Source organism: Magnolia sinica, chromosome 6, assembly GCF_029962835.1.
Source record: "Magnolia sinica isolate HGM2019 chromosome 6, MsV1, whole genome shotgun sequence".
NCBI lineage: Eukaryota > Viridiplantae > Streptophyta > Magnoliopsida > Magnoliales > Magnoliaceae > Magnolia > Magnolia sinica.
In genome coordinates this window covers 82,214,875-82,234,866 of record NC_080578.1, presented here as the reverse complement: position 1 = coordinate 82,234,866, position 19,992 = coordinate 82,214,875, and the positions used below count along the sequence as shown (strand labels likewise).

Below are 19,992 nucleotides of genomic sequence, written 5' to 3'. Positions count from 1 at the left end.
AAGAGAGGGATGATTGAGTAGGGTTTTGATGGGTTGATAAGGTTGCAATGGAAGGAGAATGAGGAAGACGAGAAGAAAAATATCTTTTGAAGAAGAGAAAGATGAAGGATGCACCTTGGGGAATCCACCACCAAACAAGCCTCTACTGTTCCATAATTTAATTGGAAATACGAGTTTTTCACAAACCCTAAAACACGAGGAAAATTCCTTCACATGAGAACTCTCTCTCTCTCTCTCTCTCTCTCTCTCTCTCTCTCTCTCTCTCTCTTTCTCTTCTCAATAACTCCACTAGGGTTGGACATCCACCCCCCTATGCTTTTATAATAAAAATTCAGAATAATTACAACTATGCCACTCATTTAAGTGAAATGACCCATCATCCAAAATAAGAAAACTAAAACACTTATTATCAATATTAACCATCAAATAAATCTTAAAAATAATAAAAAACATAAAGGAATTAAGATCAAAGTCCAAGGGGCCCAAATTTGGAAGATCTGGTGGCCCGATGGCTTGATCGACAAGATCCAATAGTAGGATCGACATGAAATAAAAATCCTATGACTAAAATGGTCTCCCAAGCAGCCCACATGCATCATCCCAAAGTGGAGTCTTCCTGATGCATGTCCAATGCATGTGGGGTCTTCAAAATGGCCTAGTGGGCCCCATCTGGAACTCGTCTCCCATCCACAAAGAAAGTTGCGCTAATGTGGGTGGTCGTCTCCGTCTCTGGTATTCCCGAGTAGGTCCTCTGATTTCCCCATCACCCATTTAGTGGATTGTTCCAGTAATTTTGTTTTCTTAGCTATCTCTCAATTTTTTTTCTTAGATGTCTTTGTACTTTGTAGTCCATTTGTAAAAAGGACTAGGATCTTCCTTATTGGGATATTTTTGGGTCATCCCTCATTTGTGGTGGGGCCTATCGATGCCCATCTTTGATTGTAGTTGCGAAAGGCAATTGATGCTTCCTGTAAATTGGACTTCAAAATGAAATTTCCATTGCGTTTTGTAGTTTTCACTGGAAAAATTTCCTTCTGCCTTCAAGGTTGATGGGGACATCACGCGTACACGCGCACGCACGCTACCCCCTACGCACGTAAGTATGAAGGAGGGCCCCATTGTCGATCTGGCTCGATGACGACGTCCAGTGAAGGCCTCCTAGTTAGAAGACGGAGTTTTGATTCAAATAGTGGGCCCGATAGTTAAGAAAAGCTCATCATGGGATCATGGCCCACTAGTCGGGTTGATTTCATATTTTAGGTTTTGCTTATTGTTATTATTTAGAACATCATGAATGCTTTAGATTTCTTTGTTTGGTTTTTATTTTAGTTTACTTCATTGCCAAGTAATAAGTTGCGCACATGGCGTGAGTTTAGGGGTATAGGGTTTTCCCTATAAATAGGCACTCATTGTAGTTCTTTTGATTGATTGAAGTTGAATAAAAATTCCTGCGTGGTTTTTCTGCTCTTTGAGTTTCTGAGTTGTGGAAAAATTAAAGTGGGTGCAAAGCCCTCCCTTTCGAAGGGTTGAGATTAAAGTGGGTGCGAAGCCCTCCCTTTTCGAAGGGTTACTACCGTAGTGCGAAGCCATGTTTATCCCCATCCGCCCCTCCATCTTATTTGATCCTTACCACAACCATCTTCGTGCCCAATCCGTTTGTTTTGCAGCTGTTCATCCATCCACAGCCAATTTTCAGAATATGGCCCTGCAAGAGGGCTGAAACTTCGACGGAGCACCACGCCTAGACCACAGCTCGGATCAACGTGAGATTTTGAGGTTTTGCAGCCCCAGCCTGGCCGACCAGGGCCAAGAAGCCGATTTGGGAAGGTGGGCCTTCATCGCACGTGCGGCCAGCCCATCTGCACATGTGCGTCAGCCCCAAGGCACCGTCTACACGCGGGAGCTATTTCTGGGGTCAGGTTTTTCTCTTGTTTTCCTCTTTTCATCCTTAATTTTATAAACCCTAATCCTAGATTGCCCTAAATCCCCTATTTCTATCTCTTTTCTCACCCTAGGGTTCCTTGATTTGAAATTGGTGAATTCCTTGGATTAGGGATTGATTGTCATGCATGTATGGATGATTTCTATTTCTCTTTGAGTATCGTTTGGTTCATAATTTTTATTGATCTAGCCTTAACGTGTGTAGGCCTAGACCCACATAGATTCCCGTTAATTGAATATTTGGACTTTTGTGTGGGATGTGGAATTTGTGTAATTGTTTATGAACTAACGTGATCTTAAGCCTGAAATCTTGTACATCATATCTGAATTTCATGTTTATAGGGTTCTGATAGGGGAATACATTACATGTTTAGGGTTAGTTTGTTTGAGTCCATTATGCATTCAGTTCATCACATGTAGCTTTTAAGAGTCTATAGTCCCTGATATTTGTTGTTGAAATTTCTGTTAGCAGGAAGTTAGCAATTTACATTGCTGTAACTTTCTGTTATTCCTTTAATTTGACAACTATATTGCTGGATTTTAGTAGCACTGCATAGTTTCCTCATATAGAGTCTCATAGGATCATTTAGTCCCATATAGTCGTCGTAGAAAGTCCTTAGGTGGAGTTAGCAAGTTGTACGCCCACACATACGGGTCATGGTTTTGGTTAGCACCCTACATTAAACATGGAACAACTGCTAGAGTCACTAAACAAGTTGTCCCAGCAGATCGAGTCTTGGGGTAAGCGCTTGGAACAAAGCGTAGATCAACGCCTTGACCAAATAGAGGCCTCCCTCAGGACAAACCGCACCATTAGGGAAGATGGCCAATCTCAAGCAGGTGGCTAGGAGGATAGACCAATGAGTGGAGGTGGCCAAGGAATCAGTCATGGGCGTGCACCCGTGCCCCTACCCCGTTAGGGACATCAAGACCATTATTTTGAGGGGTACAACATTTGCGGCCTCGTGGCTAGAGAGAGTGCACCAGAGGCTAGTGTAGAGTTACCCACTGAGGCCATTCCGGTAGTGGATGAGTTTCGTGATGTCTGTTCTGATGATCTACCGGATGAGTCTCCCCCTAGGAGGGATATAGAGCACACCAGAACATGGGACACCATAATACCTACAGCCGAGTTTGCGTTTAATAGTTATGTCGATAGGTCCACAGGTCTCAGTCCTTATAAAGTCGTTACTAGTTATAAACCTGAGAAACCTATTGATCTTGTCCCTATGTCACTGTCCCATAGGCTGTTAGAGCCTGCAGAGTCTTTTATACATCACATTCATTCATGGCATCAAGATATCAGGCAGAAGATCATCATTAGTAATGAACATTACAAATTTTCTGCAGACCAACATAAATATTTCAAGGAATTCAATGTAAGGGACTCTGTGATGGTTCGCATCAGGCCCGAGCGGTATCCTCCGGGGGCTATTCGTAAGTTACATGCGCGTAGCACTTGACCCTTCAAAATTATAAAACGAAACGGTCTCAATGCGTATGTGGCAAATCTTCCACCCTTCATGGGAATTAGTTCCACATTCAATGTGGAAGATCTGGTTGCATTTCAAGGGGTCATTGATGCATTGTCCAGCCTTTCGCCTAACCATCCTGATTCCCCAGACCTTTCCCTTGATCCATGGCCCCCTCCCGACCCATCTTCCTAGCTCTACCATCCATACCTACCCTTCTCGACCCATTTTCCTAGCCTTTACGTCCCATACCTACCCGTCGCGGCCCATTTTCTTAGCCTCTACCTCTCATACCTACCTTTCCCACACCTAGAGAGGAAATAGAGGATATCCTGGACCATCAGATAGTTTCAACGTCGGACGGCGGGTTTCAGAAGTACCTGGTTAAATGGAAGTCACGCCCAGCTTCAGACACCACGTGACTCACTGAGGAGGAGCTTCAGAGATTTGATTCTAACATCCTAGAGCGGTTTAGGAGTTTTATTTCGCCAGTGGCGAAATCTTCGCAGCATGGGAGAATTGATGGGGACATCATCCGCACACGTGCACGCACGCCGCCCCCTACGCACGTACGTACGAAGAAGGAGGGCCCCACTATCGATCTGGCTTGATGATGACGTCCAGGGAGGGCCTCCTAGTTAGAAGACGGAGTTTTGATTCAAAGAGTGGACTTGATAGTCAAGAAAAGCCTATCATGGGATCTCTTGATTTTAGGTTTTGCTTATTGTTATTATTTAGAACATCATGAATGCTTTAGATTTCTTTGTTTGATTTTTATTTTAGTTTACTTCATCGCCAAGTAATAGGTTGCGCACATAGCGCGAGTTTAGGGGTATAGGGTTTTCCCTATAAATAGGCACCCCTTGTAGTTCTTTTGATTGATTGAAGTTGAATAAAAATTCCTGCGTGGTTTTTCTGCTCTCTGAGTTTCTGAGTTGTGGAAAATTTAAAGTGGGTGCGAAGCCCTCCATTTTCGAAGGGCTGAGATTAAAGTGAGTGCGAAGCTCTCCCTTTTCGAAGGGTTAACTACCATGGTGCGAAGCCACGTTTATCCCCATCCGCCCCTCCATCTTATTTCATCCTTCCCAAAACCATCTTCACGCTCAATCCGTTTGTTTTGCAGCTGTTCATCCCTCCACAGCCAGTTTTCAGAATCTGGCCCTGCAAGAGGGCTGAAACTTCGACGGAGCACCACGCTTAGACCATAGCCCGGGTCGACGTGAGATTTGGAGGTTTTGCAGCCCCAGCATGTCTGACCAGGGCCAAGAAGCCGATTTGGGAAGGCGGGCCTTCATCGCACGTGTGGCCAACCCATTTGCGCACGTGCGTTAGCCCCAAGGCACCGTCTACACGCGGGAGCTATTTCTGGGTCAAGTTTTTCTCTTATTTTCCTCTTTTCATCCCTAATTTTATAAACTCTAAACCTAGATTGCCCTAAATCCCCTATTTCTATCTCTTTTCTCACCCTAGGGTTCCTTGTTTGAAATTGGTGAATTCCTTGGATTAGGGATTGATTGTCATGCATGTATGGATGATTTCTATTTCTCTTTGAGTATTGTTTGGTTCATAATTTTTATTGATCCAGCTCTAGCGTGTGTAGGCCTGGACCCACATAGATTCCCGTTAATTGAATATTTGGACTTTTGTATGGGATGTGGAATTTGTGTAATTGTTTATGAACTAATGTGATCTTAAGCCTGAAATCTTGCACATCATATCTGAATTTCATGTCCTGCATCAAAGGTGCTTTATCTTATTTATAGACCTGAGTGTTTCACATCCTCATCTGCATATGATAACCAGAGGAATATGTTCACTTCAACCCATTGGACAAATTCCCTGTTGTTGAAAGCATTAGCATAATTCATTCTCAGATTGCTGATTTGGCTAGAATGATTATGTGTTTGCAGTCCTGATGGAAAGACCCTCCTGTTTTTATCTGCAAAAAGTTCTGTGGATAGTGGAGCACATTGGTCTACAGAATCACTTCATAGAATAGATTGGCCTGCTGATGGAAAACCATGTCCATCTATGAATATTGTTGATGTGGTAAGCTCATATTTCTGTTAGCTGTAACGTTTAGTATGATAAAATAACCCTCTGATGTGATTATGTGTAATTTGGTAATACATGCATTCATTTGTCATAATTTATTTAATTGATGCATGCCATTAGTTTTTGCATTTCTTATGGTATTTTCTATTCTTTGCTCATATGCTAAATACATAGGTTTTCTCATGCATGTTCAAATAAGAGCACATATCATGGCTTGGATATACTGTTGTTTGCATGGTGAATTTAAGATAACAATTGGAAAGAAAAAGCTATCTGATTGTAGGCTGTTTCTAGTGATTCCGTTTTCTTTCTTCTTCTTCTTCCTCTCTTTTTTTTTCTTCGGTTTCTTGTTCTTTCATATAAGAATTTGGATTGAGGAAGACTAACATTACATAGACGACTTAATGGGAGTTTTTCCCAACTTTGGTGATTGTTTTCTAGTATTGGGGGATGTTGGTTTGCTAAAAGTTTCATTCTTATTAGAAAACAAATTACTTAATCAATCAGCAAGATAATTTGGGATTTAATTAACTTCTTTGATCACTTGTATTATATGCTCAGTGTGTAACTTATGTTAGACTCATGTCATTTTTGAAAGGTAGACTCAATACTCATATGGGCATGACTCTGTAATTTTCTTACTTGTTAGCATAATGTGATTTTCTCTTCAAAATAAAAGAAGCTCATCATTTATACTCAATACCTACCAAGGATTAGCAATTGTCAACCTTGGATTAGGAACTGCTGCAATAAATACTTGCTATATATTTGTTGCCTTTCTTATTCTACCCCCTGGTGTACCTCAGATGGTTAAACTAGAATTTTGAACCATTTAGTGCAGGAGTTAAGACTTTAGACTCTACATAATGGTGGTATAGATGGTTTATATTAGTGTTTTAAATAACGAATAATGTATAGCGTAGGATTCACCCCTATGAAGTGTGAGGCATAAGCTACTTTGCATGTAGCGTAAGCCAACCCACTACTCTTGGATTTTAATTAAAATAATAGGAAAAATAGGGTGAAGAGTAAATATAAAGATAAAAATAGCAACTGAACTAATTTAATATTTTGCTTATATTATTTCACTAAAATCATTGAAAATAGTTACACCACAAGAGACTACATGGTGGAAACTGTAACTTGTTTGTTTCGCTTATAATAATAGGAATGCTTAGAAGAGAGATTTGTGAAAGATCTATAGAGATCTTAACACCTTTATCTAATCTAACAACTACCCTCAAACTCAAAAGTGCTCTAAAAGGAGTAACATGAGTTTAAAAGGTAAAGTGAACATTTATTCAAAAGTAAAAGAAAAACTCAATGGTAATGTGGTGACGAAACGATGAATAGCATGAGGCGAGTAGACACTTTTGATGACTTTTGAGATGTGAACCATTGACACTTCCAAAGTCTAGTGAATGATCTAGTCGCATGTCCAGTGGTTAGGATTTCAACTATTACTCTTCTAGTGGATGCACACTTCCGGTGGCTAGGAGTTTAACTATTCCCCTTCTAGTGGCTCTAGATGTTTCGATAGCAAAGAAGGAAAAAAAAAAGGTCCAAACACTCTGCACAATAAGAAAGTCCAGTCCAAAAGCTTGGCACAATACAAGTCTGGTTCAAACGATTGACGCAATTAAAAGTCCGATCCAAATGTTCGATAGAAAAAGAAAAAATACATCTTGTCAAATATGGAGAAGATACATCTTCGAAGGTGTACGAAGAAGGAGACCAAAGAATTCCAAGGATTCAAATTCGGTCCATGTGAAACACTAGAGATGCAAACTCGGAATGTGCAACTAATTTGGTGCACTTGTAGAGCACCAAATACAACCAACACAGAAGGAAAGCAATATTTGCTGTAAATCCACCACCATCTTTAGATTTGGTCAATCCTATAAAAAAAATAATAATAAAATAAAAAATAAAAAATCAAATTTGATGGTTTATGATCCTAATTCGATAGCCACCGTCACCGCCAAATGTATTGCTCATTTTGTACGGCTATGATAGGTGTTTTTGGGGCTGATCTTGGTGGTAAGTAATGACAGATGGGCGGGGTTGGCAAACATGGCATGATTGATGACAGATCAGTAGGGTGCAGAGGGCTCTGGTGGTGTAGTTGGCATGGGGTGAAGCCCTATCTCGCAGATTTCAGGATAGATTTTTGGGAATAGAGAGGGTTTCGATTTGCAAGATTGCCAGAGACAAACGATAATGCATTCGTTGACAATGGTAATGTATCAGGCGGTGTTGATGGATGACCATAATCCATGGTGGTGGTGGTGAGTTGCAGGCAGTTGATTTGTCGATGCTTACAGACATAGGAGATCAGCAACCATTGCCACGATCAAAGAAGTTGCAACCCCATGACAGTGGTAGCTGGGGAACGACGACAACACGAAGATGACACATCGGGATCTCGTGATGGTTAGATTCTAACGAACATCAAGATTAGGGATGATGAAGAAAAGGGGCGACAGGTTGTGCACAGACGATGGTTGTGGTGGAAGCATTCACTGGATTTGATCATGGTGGGTGGTTGAAACAGAGAAAATCCGACCTTGTGCAGAACATAGACAATGGCGATGAAATCCAACAACAATGATTGTTGGGCATAGGGATGGTGGTATAGAGATGAGGGCGCATGGGCCTAGTGCATTGGTCGTGTCATCATTCGTCCCTAAGTAGCCTACCTCTCTGTGTGGGGCGCGCTGACGAGGATGTCATGGTGAGCATACACTGGATTTGATTGTGGTGGGTGGTTAAAACAAAGAAAATCCGACCTCGTGCAGAAAAGAGACGATGGTGATGAAATCTAGCAACAATGGTTGTTGGGCATTGGGATGGTGGTGTAGACCTCTCTGTGTGGGGCGCACAGACGAGGATGTCATGGTGAGCAGTGGAGATGAGGGCACACCAATGGGGGGTCGAAAATGATGAAGTAGAACCATTGTGACGCCAGAATGTAGTTGGACACCTTTAAGATGCAATTGGAGGACCGCTAAAATGCAGAGGGGTGACTGTCAGGGAACCACTGGAATGCACTAGGATGTGGCTGTGGAAGCAATAATGTCCAGTGGGTTGCTGCTGTGACTGTCGGAATGTGGCGGGTTGCCGCTGAGATCGGCCGCTGGAAGGAAATAAGGCGGAAGAAAGAAGAGAGATAGGCTCTATTAGGGTTTTGAAAACCCTAGCTCTAATATCAAGGAAAGAGATTAAGGTTTTAAAAACCGTAACTCTGATACCAAGTTTGTCCATGAGAGACTACATTCTGGAAACTGCTACTTGTTTATTTCACTTAGAATAATAGGAATGTATAGAAGAAGAGATGATGGGGACATCGGAGGACCTACTCGGGTGTACTAGAGACGGAGATGACCACTCGCACCAGCGCAACTTTCTTTGTGGATGGGAGACGAGTTCCAGATGGGGCTCACTGGACCATTTTGAAGACCCTACATGCATTGGATGTGCATTAGGAAGACCCCACGTTGGGATGATACATGTGGGCTGCTTAGGATATCATTTTAGTTATAAGATCTTTATTTCGTGTCGATCCAACCATTGGATCTTGTCGATAAGGCCATCGTGCCACCAAATCTAGGCCCCCTAGACTCTAATATTGCTTCCTCTATGTTTTTTGTTATTTTTAAGATTTATTTGAAGGTTAAGATTGATAATAAGTGTTTTAGTTTTCTTATTTTGGATGATAGGGCTTTTCACTTAAGTGAGTTGCATAATTTAAATAATCCTCATTGTGTTTTAGGGTTTGTGAGAAACCCTCCATTCCACTTGAATTGTGGAAGGGTAGAGGCTTGTTTGGTAGTGAATACCCCAAGGTGCATCATTCATCTTTCTCTTCTTCAAAATATATTATTCTTCTTCTCTTGTCTTCTTCATTCCCCTTTCATTATAACCTTCTCAACCCATCAAAACCTTACTCAATCCTCCCTCTCTTTCTTCCCCTTTACCTAGCCACATGTGGACCCACACGTGTGTCCATACGGGCAGCCACGTGTGGGCCCCCGTTTGGGGTTTTCCTTCTTTGATTTCCCTTCATACCTCCCTAATCCCTAGATCCTTAGAATCTCATAAAAACCCCAATCCTAAATCTCCATCCATGAATCGAAAACCCTAATGAAAATCTGAATTATTTTTTTGTGAAACTTGCCCTAAATCAAAATTTTGATTGCGTCTTCGCTTATCCACGTGGTTGTTGCACTACCCACGCTAGATTGCAAGTCCCTACTTCCAGGTGGGCCATCCTTGAATTATTTTATATTTTTGTGTACCGCGTATGTAATAATCTAAGACCTTCGTATTATAAATCTGAATTTTCGAATCTATTATGTGGCTATGTTTGATTTTACATATTGATTGCTGAAATTAATGTGTAAATTGATCTCTCATCTTACATCCTAGGGTAGTTTCCATCATCCTACATCAGGAGAGAGATATATCAAAGATCTATAGAGATCTTAACAAACACATCTCAACAAAAAAGGAACTATCCTAATCTAGTTAGATTACCCTAATCTACTCTAACCAAAACATTAACTAATTTCTACTGAAAATAGCAAAATGTAACAAATCGTTGAAACCATTAATTGACTTTACTGTTTTAGTGAAAAATAGCATGTAGTAGACACTGTAACTTGTAGCGTGTAGCATAGCTTGTAGCTTGTGCTACGCACTGTGTAGCATGCAGTACTCGCTTAAGCTATTTTCATGAGCTATGCAGCCTTAAATTCTAGGCTACACTGTAGCGTAAGCTATATGTTGCGTAGCATAAGCTATTTACAACAGTGGACTTTCTATGAGGGCAGCTTTTGAATGCTATTTGTAAGTTACAAAAGAATTCTAAGTCAAATGCTTGTTATGTGCTTCAAAGGTATCTAAGTTTATATAATCACTGATGTGTTGTAAAGATAAAAGTTTTTCTTGTTTTTAACTTTGACATCTTTTTTTGATAAATTTCGTAACTACAACAATTGGAATTTTTTAATTCTATCCTTTTGGTTGAATCCTATGAAACTCTAGTCTTGAAACACGTAAACCAAAACATGCATGGTTTCTCAAAAATAGGACAAGAATAAACCTCATGGTCAGTGGAAAACATATATTAATTTTTGTTAAGTCTTGCACATTATCAGGTAAAACAATAATCTATTTAATATGGCCTCAATGAAAGCAAATAGAAAGCGATGAAGGCTAAGAGAAAATGATTCTCCATTGGTTTTCTGTGTATTTGAGACAACCCTAAAGGGTTGAATATATAAAGCTTTACAACGTCTATACAAGGTAAAATGATAAATACAAAATCCTCTATCTATGGAAATTAGCTATACATCTTCTATCTATAGAAATTAGCTATACAAGGCATGTGGCCTGTCAAAGGTGAGGAAAGACCTTTAGCAGAAACAATAGGTGCAGTATCACTAACAGAAGGCTTGAAAGAACTAGTCGCAGAAGTAGCAGAAAGAGCACGACCACGGCCACGACCTCGACCACCACGTCCACGGCCGTATAAGGATGCATAGGCACATGAACGACGGTCCTAAATACCATGACCAGTCCATCGACAACAAGCGCACCAATCTTTACACTAAGCGACGACATGTCCCACTTTGTTACAACCGCGAAAAGTTAAAGGAGTGGAACCACGGTTTGGTGTAGAGGTGGATACAGCTAGGGCCAAGTCAAATGGTCCCTGAGAGAGGACTTGCAGTCGTTGTTCCTCGGCTAATAAATCATTAATAACCGAATTCATTGAAGGAGTTGGGCTATGGTTCAGGAGAGCAGCTCTGCAATGCTCAAATTCCGGATGCAGCTTCATAAGAAACTGTCTAACTCGCGCACTGTCGTGCATTGTTTGGAATATCTTAAAGTCATTAGGGAATTCCGGATCCATCATAGCCATCTCTGTCTAAATTGTTACCATTGTAGAGTAGAATGTTTGAATACTTTTATCACCTTGAGTAAGGTGAACCAGATCTTGTTCTAGGCGGTATAACCTAGCCGCATTACTCTGTTGATAAATAGTCTGGAGATGCTCCCACATTGCCTTAGCAGTGCGATGTGGTGTGAGGCCAACAACAATTGACCGATCGACCGAATCGATAATCTAGGTAATAATCCGTCCATTTTTTATTTCCCATTCAGCCAATTTGTCGGCATCTGTGGAAGTGGAGATAGTAACAAATCCATCAATTAGTCCCCACAAACCACGACCCTTGAGAAAACTTTGAAAGTGGATGGCCCATAAATTGTAGTTGGTACCATCGAAACTACATCGTGGGGTCTCTGTACGGGAGTCTTTGTCCATAGTTAGGGAGTGATATAAATCATGCCAAAGAAGAAGGTACCTTGCAGCAGGAGGTAGCAGGGGCATGCGCAGCAGACAGTAGGGTCGAATAGACAGCAGGGGCGTGCACGTGCGGAGCATACAGCGGGGTCGGACTCAGCAGACAGTAGGGCTGGACGCAGGGCCAGATGCAGGGCTGGACGCAGCAGGGCGTGCGCAGCAGGGACGTGCGCAGCCTAGGGATGATCGGACGGGCCTTGGGTGAGATCAGACAGGCCTGGGGATGGTCGGACAGGGCTGTTGACGCAGCAGGAGCATAGAAGGGACGCAGGGGTGGTCCAGAACAAGGTTTTCTGACGCAGGAGGGGCCGGATCTGACAGGAGGTGGTGCCGGTGATGAAGGAGGTGTCGGATTAGGATCGGTATGGCTCTGATACCATGAAAGCAAAGAGAAAGCGATGAAGGCTAAGAGAAAATGATTCTCCTTTGGTTTTCTGTGTATTTGAGACAACCCTAAAGGGTTGAATATATAGAGCTTTACAATGTCTATACAAGGTAAAATGATAAATACAGAATCCTCTATCTATGGAAATTAGCTATACATCTTCTATCTATAGAAATTAGCTATACAAGGCATGTGGCCTGTCTAACACTCAAATGTCATCTGGGTATTGTTCGGGGATGAATTTATTGTAACGTTGGGATGATGACTGTTCTTGAGTTGCCTTATACTGATTGATCTAGTATCTTTTATTATGGTGAATCAATGTCTCACCTTATACATGAGAAAGATGTTTACTTTTTTTATATTATTGCTTTAGAAAATGATTAATGGAAGTTAGGAAACTTCACCATACTTCCTTTAATGAGCTTGCATATAAAGGCATATTTATTATCTGCGACATCTTGTAGGTCCCTGTAGTGATGTGCCCTGAGGACGGTTGCTTCCCTGGGCTTTACTGTTCAAGCTTCCACAATCAACCATGGCTATCTGATGGACATACAGTTATTGTGTCTTCCATCTGGGGCAGCCTTCAAGTAGTACTTGCAATCGATGTGCTGAGGTAACTAGTGCTGCCTAATGTCCTGATGAACATAACCTTGGACATCATCTTTATATAATTGAAACTGACGGCATATTTCTACACAGTGGAAAGGTATCACGAATCACCCCCATCTCAACTTATTCATGGAACGTTCTTGCAGTAGACAGGGACAACATTCTTGCCGGTAACTGAATTGTGGATCTTAATAAATTATCACTAATGAAATGTTGAAATATTAAATCTGACTTTTACTTCTGTCTTTCTTCTATTTTAAGTCTCTAGCAGTCCCATAGATCCTCCTCAAATCAAATACGGATATCCTCTTACTCCGAAGGATCAGATGGTTGCAAGTACTGCATGGAATTGGATAGATGTCTCAAGCCCTTTATCAAGGTACCCTGAAAAGGTTGATGGTACCAGTTTTTGGATCCTTTGGTTTTTCTGTTTCTATACACGGAAACTGTAAATAGCTTAGGGCCTTGCAGTCTAAGTCTAAAACATATATTTCAAAGTTAGTTATTGAGCATGGTACTAGTTTACACGTGGCACATATGTACAATAACCAAACCGTTCATGTTTCTGAAGACACTGCAGAAATCAGCGTGGCTAGATGATCCTAGCTGCCATTTGGAAGCCTTCTTTCAGTTGAATGTTAAGAGCTGATTGGGCTATTTCTTTTCTGATGGTCCATTCGAAATATTGAAAAATCTTTCAATCGGTGACTAGGGTCATCCAGTTGGTGTGATTATTTGAGGAATGCCCAGTCCAAGTTAGGGCCAGCTGATGCATGTTCTGGGTCTCATACATACATGCCCCATGCATGGTGATAAGTGTAATTTGTAACTAAATCAGATATAAGTGACAACTCTCTGCTTTTCTTATTTTGTATTGGCACAGTTCGCCAACCCTAACTCTTGCCGGTTGTTATCTGTCACAGGTCATATCTTTGCTCTCATCACTTGAATGTATCATAATGAAGATTCCAGTCAGAGATGCTTCTCAAAACCTTACAGAAGGTGATATATTGGTGTTGATGGATGGATTTAATGTTAAATTAGACTGTTATGTGGTAGAATCCAAAATCACCGTTATATGGTGTTAGTAAATGAATGAACATATGTTATTAAATGAATGAACCTTATGTTTTTTTTTTTCGGTGGTCATGTATGCCTGACAAGGATGGAAGTTAAAGTGTCGCTTCTCCGCCAAAAACTGTTTTTAAGAATTTTCACAAGATATGCTTGTTTGGTACGGATAAGGATACTAGATCCTTTAAAATAAAGCTGGCATGATTGTCAATGTGAATTTTGATCAGATTATAGCACAATTTTCAATTTTCTTTTGTATGGACCTTGATTATAAACAATGTTAACTAGTCTGATGCTTGAGACAATAGTGGTAACCTTCTAAGGACATTTTGTTGCATTGATATTTCATTGTAGGTGCTAGAAAACCATTTGAAGCTATCTTCGTATCTCATTCTTACTCTCCTACCAAAGAACAGTACGATGGTCCATGTCATCCACTAATTGTAATACTTCATGGCGGACCACATTCAGTCTCATTGTCAAGCTACTCAAAGTCTGTTGCTTTTCTCTCATCATTGGGTTACAACTTGCTTATAGTAAATTATAGGTGAGTTACTGGTTCTCTTACTCTTCCCCCCCTTTCATGTTTTCAATCTGTAATTAATTCTTAGACTCCAAGAAATGCCCTTTTTTTTCATGTTAATATATCAGTAATTAACTCTTCCACTCCAAGTGACATGAAATCAAGGTATCCCGTATCGGTATCGGTTGGCGTAACAGTGCCCAGCGATACCGATACGGATATGGGGGTGTATTGGCGATACGGGGGCATAACGGCCCATAACGGTGCAAATTTTTTATTTTTTATTTTGCCAAAAAAATATAAAAAAATATGGATTAAATCCGGAATATTCTAAGCATTCCAAATATGCATTCATTTATAAATTAGAACATGTTTATGGTGTAACGGTCCACTCTTTGGTGAGAAGCTGTATCGGACTGTCTGATGAATTTATGAACCAGACAACCTAGTATTGGCTATAGATATTTTATATTTAACTATCTAACTATATAATATCAATGTGAATTAATTAGAATGAATCTAACACTAAAATATCTCATATTTGTAGGTATTGGTGTATTACATACCTTGTGACTTGTGTACATTTTATTTCAACATACAATCTAGGGACTTTTGTGTCCAATTATATAATTCATATATCTAACAAATTAATATAATTTTTCCCAATAAATCTTAAGAAAAATTTGAAATTATATTCAAGTAAATAGTGTTGTCGATTTAGAGCTAATTTGGTGGACCATTTGATACCCCAAATCAACGTTAAATTCATGCAATCTATTGACACTTATCTCACTAATGGATTGGTGGATATTTATTGAACAGTGATGAATGGAAAATATCAAATGATCCTATTTTAGAAAAACAAATGTTTGCAAATTAATGATGAAAATCATTTAAATAATAGTGCCATAATTTAATTTATTAATTTTGACTTAATGTATGCCTCATGGACAATTTTTACGGCCATGTACATAGGGCCCACCACGATGTATGTATTGTATATCAATGACATCCATCCGTTTTATCAAATCATTTTAAGGCATGGTCAAAAAATGAGGTAGATCCATATCTAAGGTGGACCGCTAGTGGCGAGGCCTTGAAATTGGGGTCCACCTTAATGTATTTGTATATCTGTGTCGTCAATCTATTTTGCTAGCTCACTTTAAAGCATGATCCAAAAAAAATAGGTAGATTTAAACCTCAGGTGGACCGTTAGTGAATGATGCCTTGAACATAGGACCCACCTTGAATTCTTGATGCATTTGTTGTATATCCATGTTGTCCATCCTTTTTGCCAACTCATTTTAGGGCACGGTCTAAAAAATGAAGCAAATCCAAATCTTTGGTGGACCACACAGTAGGGATTGAATTCCCACAATTAAAACTTTTATTATTATTATTGTTATTATTATTATTAAGCTGCGACTTTTGTTTTCCTTGATCCAAGTCTATGCAACCTTATCAGTAGTTTCGATGGTAAATAAACATTACAGTGAGCCATAATTAGTTTTTAACAGTGGGCATTCAATGCTACTTCGCGGTCCACTTGAGATCTGAATCTGCATCATTTTAGGGACCATGCCTTGAAATGATTAGGAAAAAGTGATGGGTAGCATGGATACATAATACAACACATAAATCAAGGTGGGCCGCATGCACTAAAACAATGCAAGTGCATGGTGGGCATTCAATCCTATTGTGCAGTCCACTTGAGATTTGGATCTGCTTCATTTTAGGGACCATGCCTTGCAATGATCAGGAAAAACTAATGGGTGGCATGGATATATAATACAACACATAAATCAAGGTGGGCCACACGCACTAAAACAATGCAAGTGCACAGTGGGCATTCAATCCTACTATGCAGTCCACTTGAGATCTGGATCTACTTCATTTTAGGGACCATACCTTGAAATGATCAGGAAAAACTGATGAGTGGCATGGATATATAATACAATACATAAATCAAGGTGGGCCGCATGCACTAAAACAGTGCAAGTGCACTAAGCGGCGTGCGCCGCAGACCACTTAAAATAATAAGGTCCCATTCATTTTTTTCCAAACCGAGAGAGAGGGAGAGAGAAATGAGAGGGAAAAAGAAAACAAAAATGAGAGGGAAAGAAAGGGAAAATGAGAGAGAAGAATACGAGAGGGAAAGAAAGGGAAAACGAGAAAGAATGAGAAAACGAGAGGAGCCCGAGGAGGAGGAGAAGAAGGAAAGAAAAGAAAAAAAGTCGGCCGATACGGCCGTATCGTAATGAATACGGAACACCCTGCATGAAATACAATAATGTGCCACATTAATTTCCATGAATTTTGTGTCAACGTTCTCTATGGAATCAAATGGTTGGGATTTAATATGTTGGGTTCTTTTCACTGACACAAATAAGTTTGAAGCAATGAAGTAAACCTCTCACTTTATGGATTAGAAAAGTTAAATAGCCAAGGAAGTTCGAAGTTAGAGGGTACCTCACAACAAGCAAGCAGGGCTCAAATCTGCTTGACAGGATTACTATACTATGGCAGTTCTCTTTTTGCAAAGCACACTGTCTATATTCTACTCCTTTGAACAAGATATCTAATTTCATAAAACATTATAGGAAGTGCCGTCTCCATGGCAAAAGTTTGTCTTTCCCATTAAGTATAAAATGTTTCTTTCGTAATGGAAAAGTATTGTTATACCTTATGTCATATGGAAGTGCCTTCAAATTAAGGAAGAGAGCCTTAGGATGATGTAAGAATGAGAAAGTGCACTTTTGAGGATCCTAGTTTCAATTACTTTTTTTAAAATATCAGAATTTGGATCTTTTATGTCACGCCTCAAACTCGGTGAACGAGCTCACATAATTCTCGAGATCCGAATCCGGTGCCGACAGCCTCTGTAGTACCATGATTTCGGTACCCTGCCCCATACGCCAAGTTCTGAAAGCAGTGTCCCACGAGGAGGATTTTAGGATGAACTGTTTTTTTTTTTTTAGTTTTTAGTTTTTTGTAACGGAGCATATTAATAAGAATTCCACAAGCAACATAACATCTATACATAACGGTTTAGTACAATGCTTCCTAAAGGGAAATACATAGGATAACAGAAAAAGTAGAGCATGCTCCAACATCACCTATTGCTGCGCTTTACCATATCCTGAAACATAAACAAGTGCGCATGAGCTTCCTACGAAACCCAATAGAGTGCGTGTGTGCCTGTGCATGCTAATGCATATGACAGGTATAAAAATATCAGAGTAAGTGGAAAAAGGATGGGAGCCCATGATGCCAAGTCCATGCATGTAATTAGCTATACCAAGGCTATGTACACATGATATGCAAAGGCCTACAAAGCCAAATGTCATATGCAACAATGTGATGTAAACATGCCAATCCTCATCTCTAATCCACATCTTAGAATGGTTCTCATCTGGAACATCGCCGAGGTCTAGTACACAGGCAGGGCTCGCAGTGTAAGACCACGCAAGGGCAAAAACCTCACTACCCACCTCGACAGTGGTATGTCAATGCCCACCTAACTCGGTAGTAGCGGACCAATTTCCAAGCTAGTCAGACTTGACCTAATTTGCCTACATCACTCTATGCAGGTGAGGCCGAACCTCCTTCCAACTGACCACGACAGTGGAAGATGCAGCCTACTGGTATTCGGCACTTAGGCGCTCATGTATCCACTCAGTCCAGACATTGGGGCATCCAATGATACCATTGGGTATAGGGACTTTCACCCACGAACATCCTATACACCCTATAATCACAACCAATTTCCGGTGTCCATATCTACCAACCACGATGAATCTGTGGTGGCTATAATCCCGATGTCACTATGGTGTACATGCAAGCGTGCCATACAAAATGTGAGAGTGCATGAATCACATCATCCAAGTCATTTGATCCGTGCATACATGCGGGGTGGCCTTATCTCATACGAGTCCCCTAAATAGCCTAAAACCATAGGGTTATCAATGCAAGCTTTCCATGCATTGGGCAGGCTATAACAATATCATGTGTATTAACTGTGGCCTCATGACCGGGTGTACACTATCATGATCAAGACACCATCTGCTAGTCAACCATACACATGATGCGGATGAGATACGACTTGTGTATAATATCTAACCAGCTAAGCATGTATTATACGTGTATAATCACCTAAGCATATATTATACGTGTAGCACCATACCCTAGCCAAATTAATCGGCCTAGCAAGTTATCATAGGCAACTAGCAAACTACATCATACACAGGTTATATCATAAGGAAGCACAAGCAAGAGGTGAGGCCCTTTTGGAATCCACTCTAATGGGCCTCCACAAGCTTCTACGTGGGTGGGCTTCCAAGTCAATGGGCCCACACCATATCAAGCCATATGGACACATTGAGTGGTCTAATAGGACCTTATCTAGGTGCATAGATAAGCGGGCCGATCCATACAAATAATGGTGGCCAACAAGGGCAACTAGAGGGGCCCACAAACGATCAGAATAGGCCCAAGTAGGGCATCAAGGTGGGCCCTACAAATGCCCCGAACAATGGCCTAAATGGGGCGGCCCAAAATCATTCAAGGATGGCCTAATGAAGGGAAAATATGCATTATGTGGGAACCAAAAGGTGGGCCCCACTTATGGACAGGTTTGGGTGGCAACTAAACATCATGGTGGGCCTACATAGGTGAATAGCATGGATAAAATACAAACATCACAGTGGGCTAGCACCACTAGTAGTGGGCCCATAGTCAAGCTTAATGGCCAATAAGCATTACTGTTGGGCCTAGGAACTTCCCAACAATGGGTGTTAACCACCAATGTTTTCTGTTATCCGGTCCAGCTGAGATTGGATCTATCTCATTATTGGGCTCATGCCCTGGAATGATTTGGGAAAACGGATGGACAACATGGGTGTAGAATGCATCCATCAAGGTGGGGCCCATAGTGGGCCACACGCTATTAGGACAACAAACCTGGTTCGATTTGCATAATTTAGATACAAGGGTTAGACGGATCAGATTGACCCCAAATTTGGTAAGAACATGCTATATCAAGTCTACTACCATTACACAAAATTTGGGACCAAGTACACGTGGACCTCACAAATTTAGGCCGTTCAAAAAGGTGACAACAAAATTGGTCCGAATTGCATAATTGGGGGGGGGTTGACCCCGCCACTATGGGGCCCATGATACACAATACACACAATACATGCATCGCGGTGGTCTGACTCACTTACCCCGTTGGACAGCGTGGTCCAAGTGGGCTCAACTTGTAAAATAGATGGATGGCATGATATATAATATATAACATGCACATCACGGGTGGTTCCCATATCAGCGGGACAACACCATTCGGCCAACATCTAACCGGGGAGGGGGGTCGTCTTGGGGCTATCCACACGGTCCAGTTTGCTGGACCATGGGACCGACTTGGACAGCCAAGGGATTCAGATGGTGGCCTCCTCCTCTCTTAACTCTCCTCGCTTCCTTTACTTTCTCTTTTTTTTTCTTTTTTTTTCTCTCTCTTTTCTCTTCTTTGCAACAATGGAGGATTTTTGGAATGGAGAGA

General features: G+C 40.9%; 1 protein-coding gene across 3 annotated transcripts in view; it reads left to right on the top strand.

The window, feature by feature from the left end:
* The window catches only part of LOC131248937 (acylamino-acid-releasing enzyme), a 71,325-nt gene that overhangs the window by 29,946 nt on the left and 21,387 nt on the right, over nucleotides 1-19,992 (top strand). For all 3 annotated transcript variants that reach the window (XM_058249465.1, XM_058249464.1, XM_058249466.1), the window contains exons 7-12: nucleotides 5,324-5,462; nucleotides 12,691-12,842; nucleotides 12,929-13,008; nucleotides 13,100-13,230; nucleotides 13,762-13,840; nucleotides 14,267-14,459. In XM_058249465.1, the coding sequence (XP_058105448.1) occupies nucleotides 5,324-5,462; nucleotides 12,691-12,842; nucleotides 12,929-13,008; nucleotides 13,100-13,230; nucleotides 13,762-13,840; nucleotides 14,267-14,459 (774 nt within the window). The remainder of the gene's footprint in view (nucleotides 1-5,323; nucleotides 5,463-12,690; nucleotides 12,843-12,928; nucleotides 13,009-13,099; nucleotides 13,231-13,761; nucleotides 13,841-14,266; nucleotides 14,460-19,992) is intronic.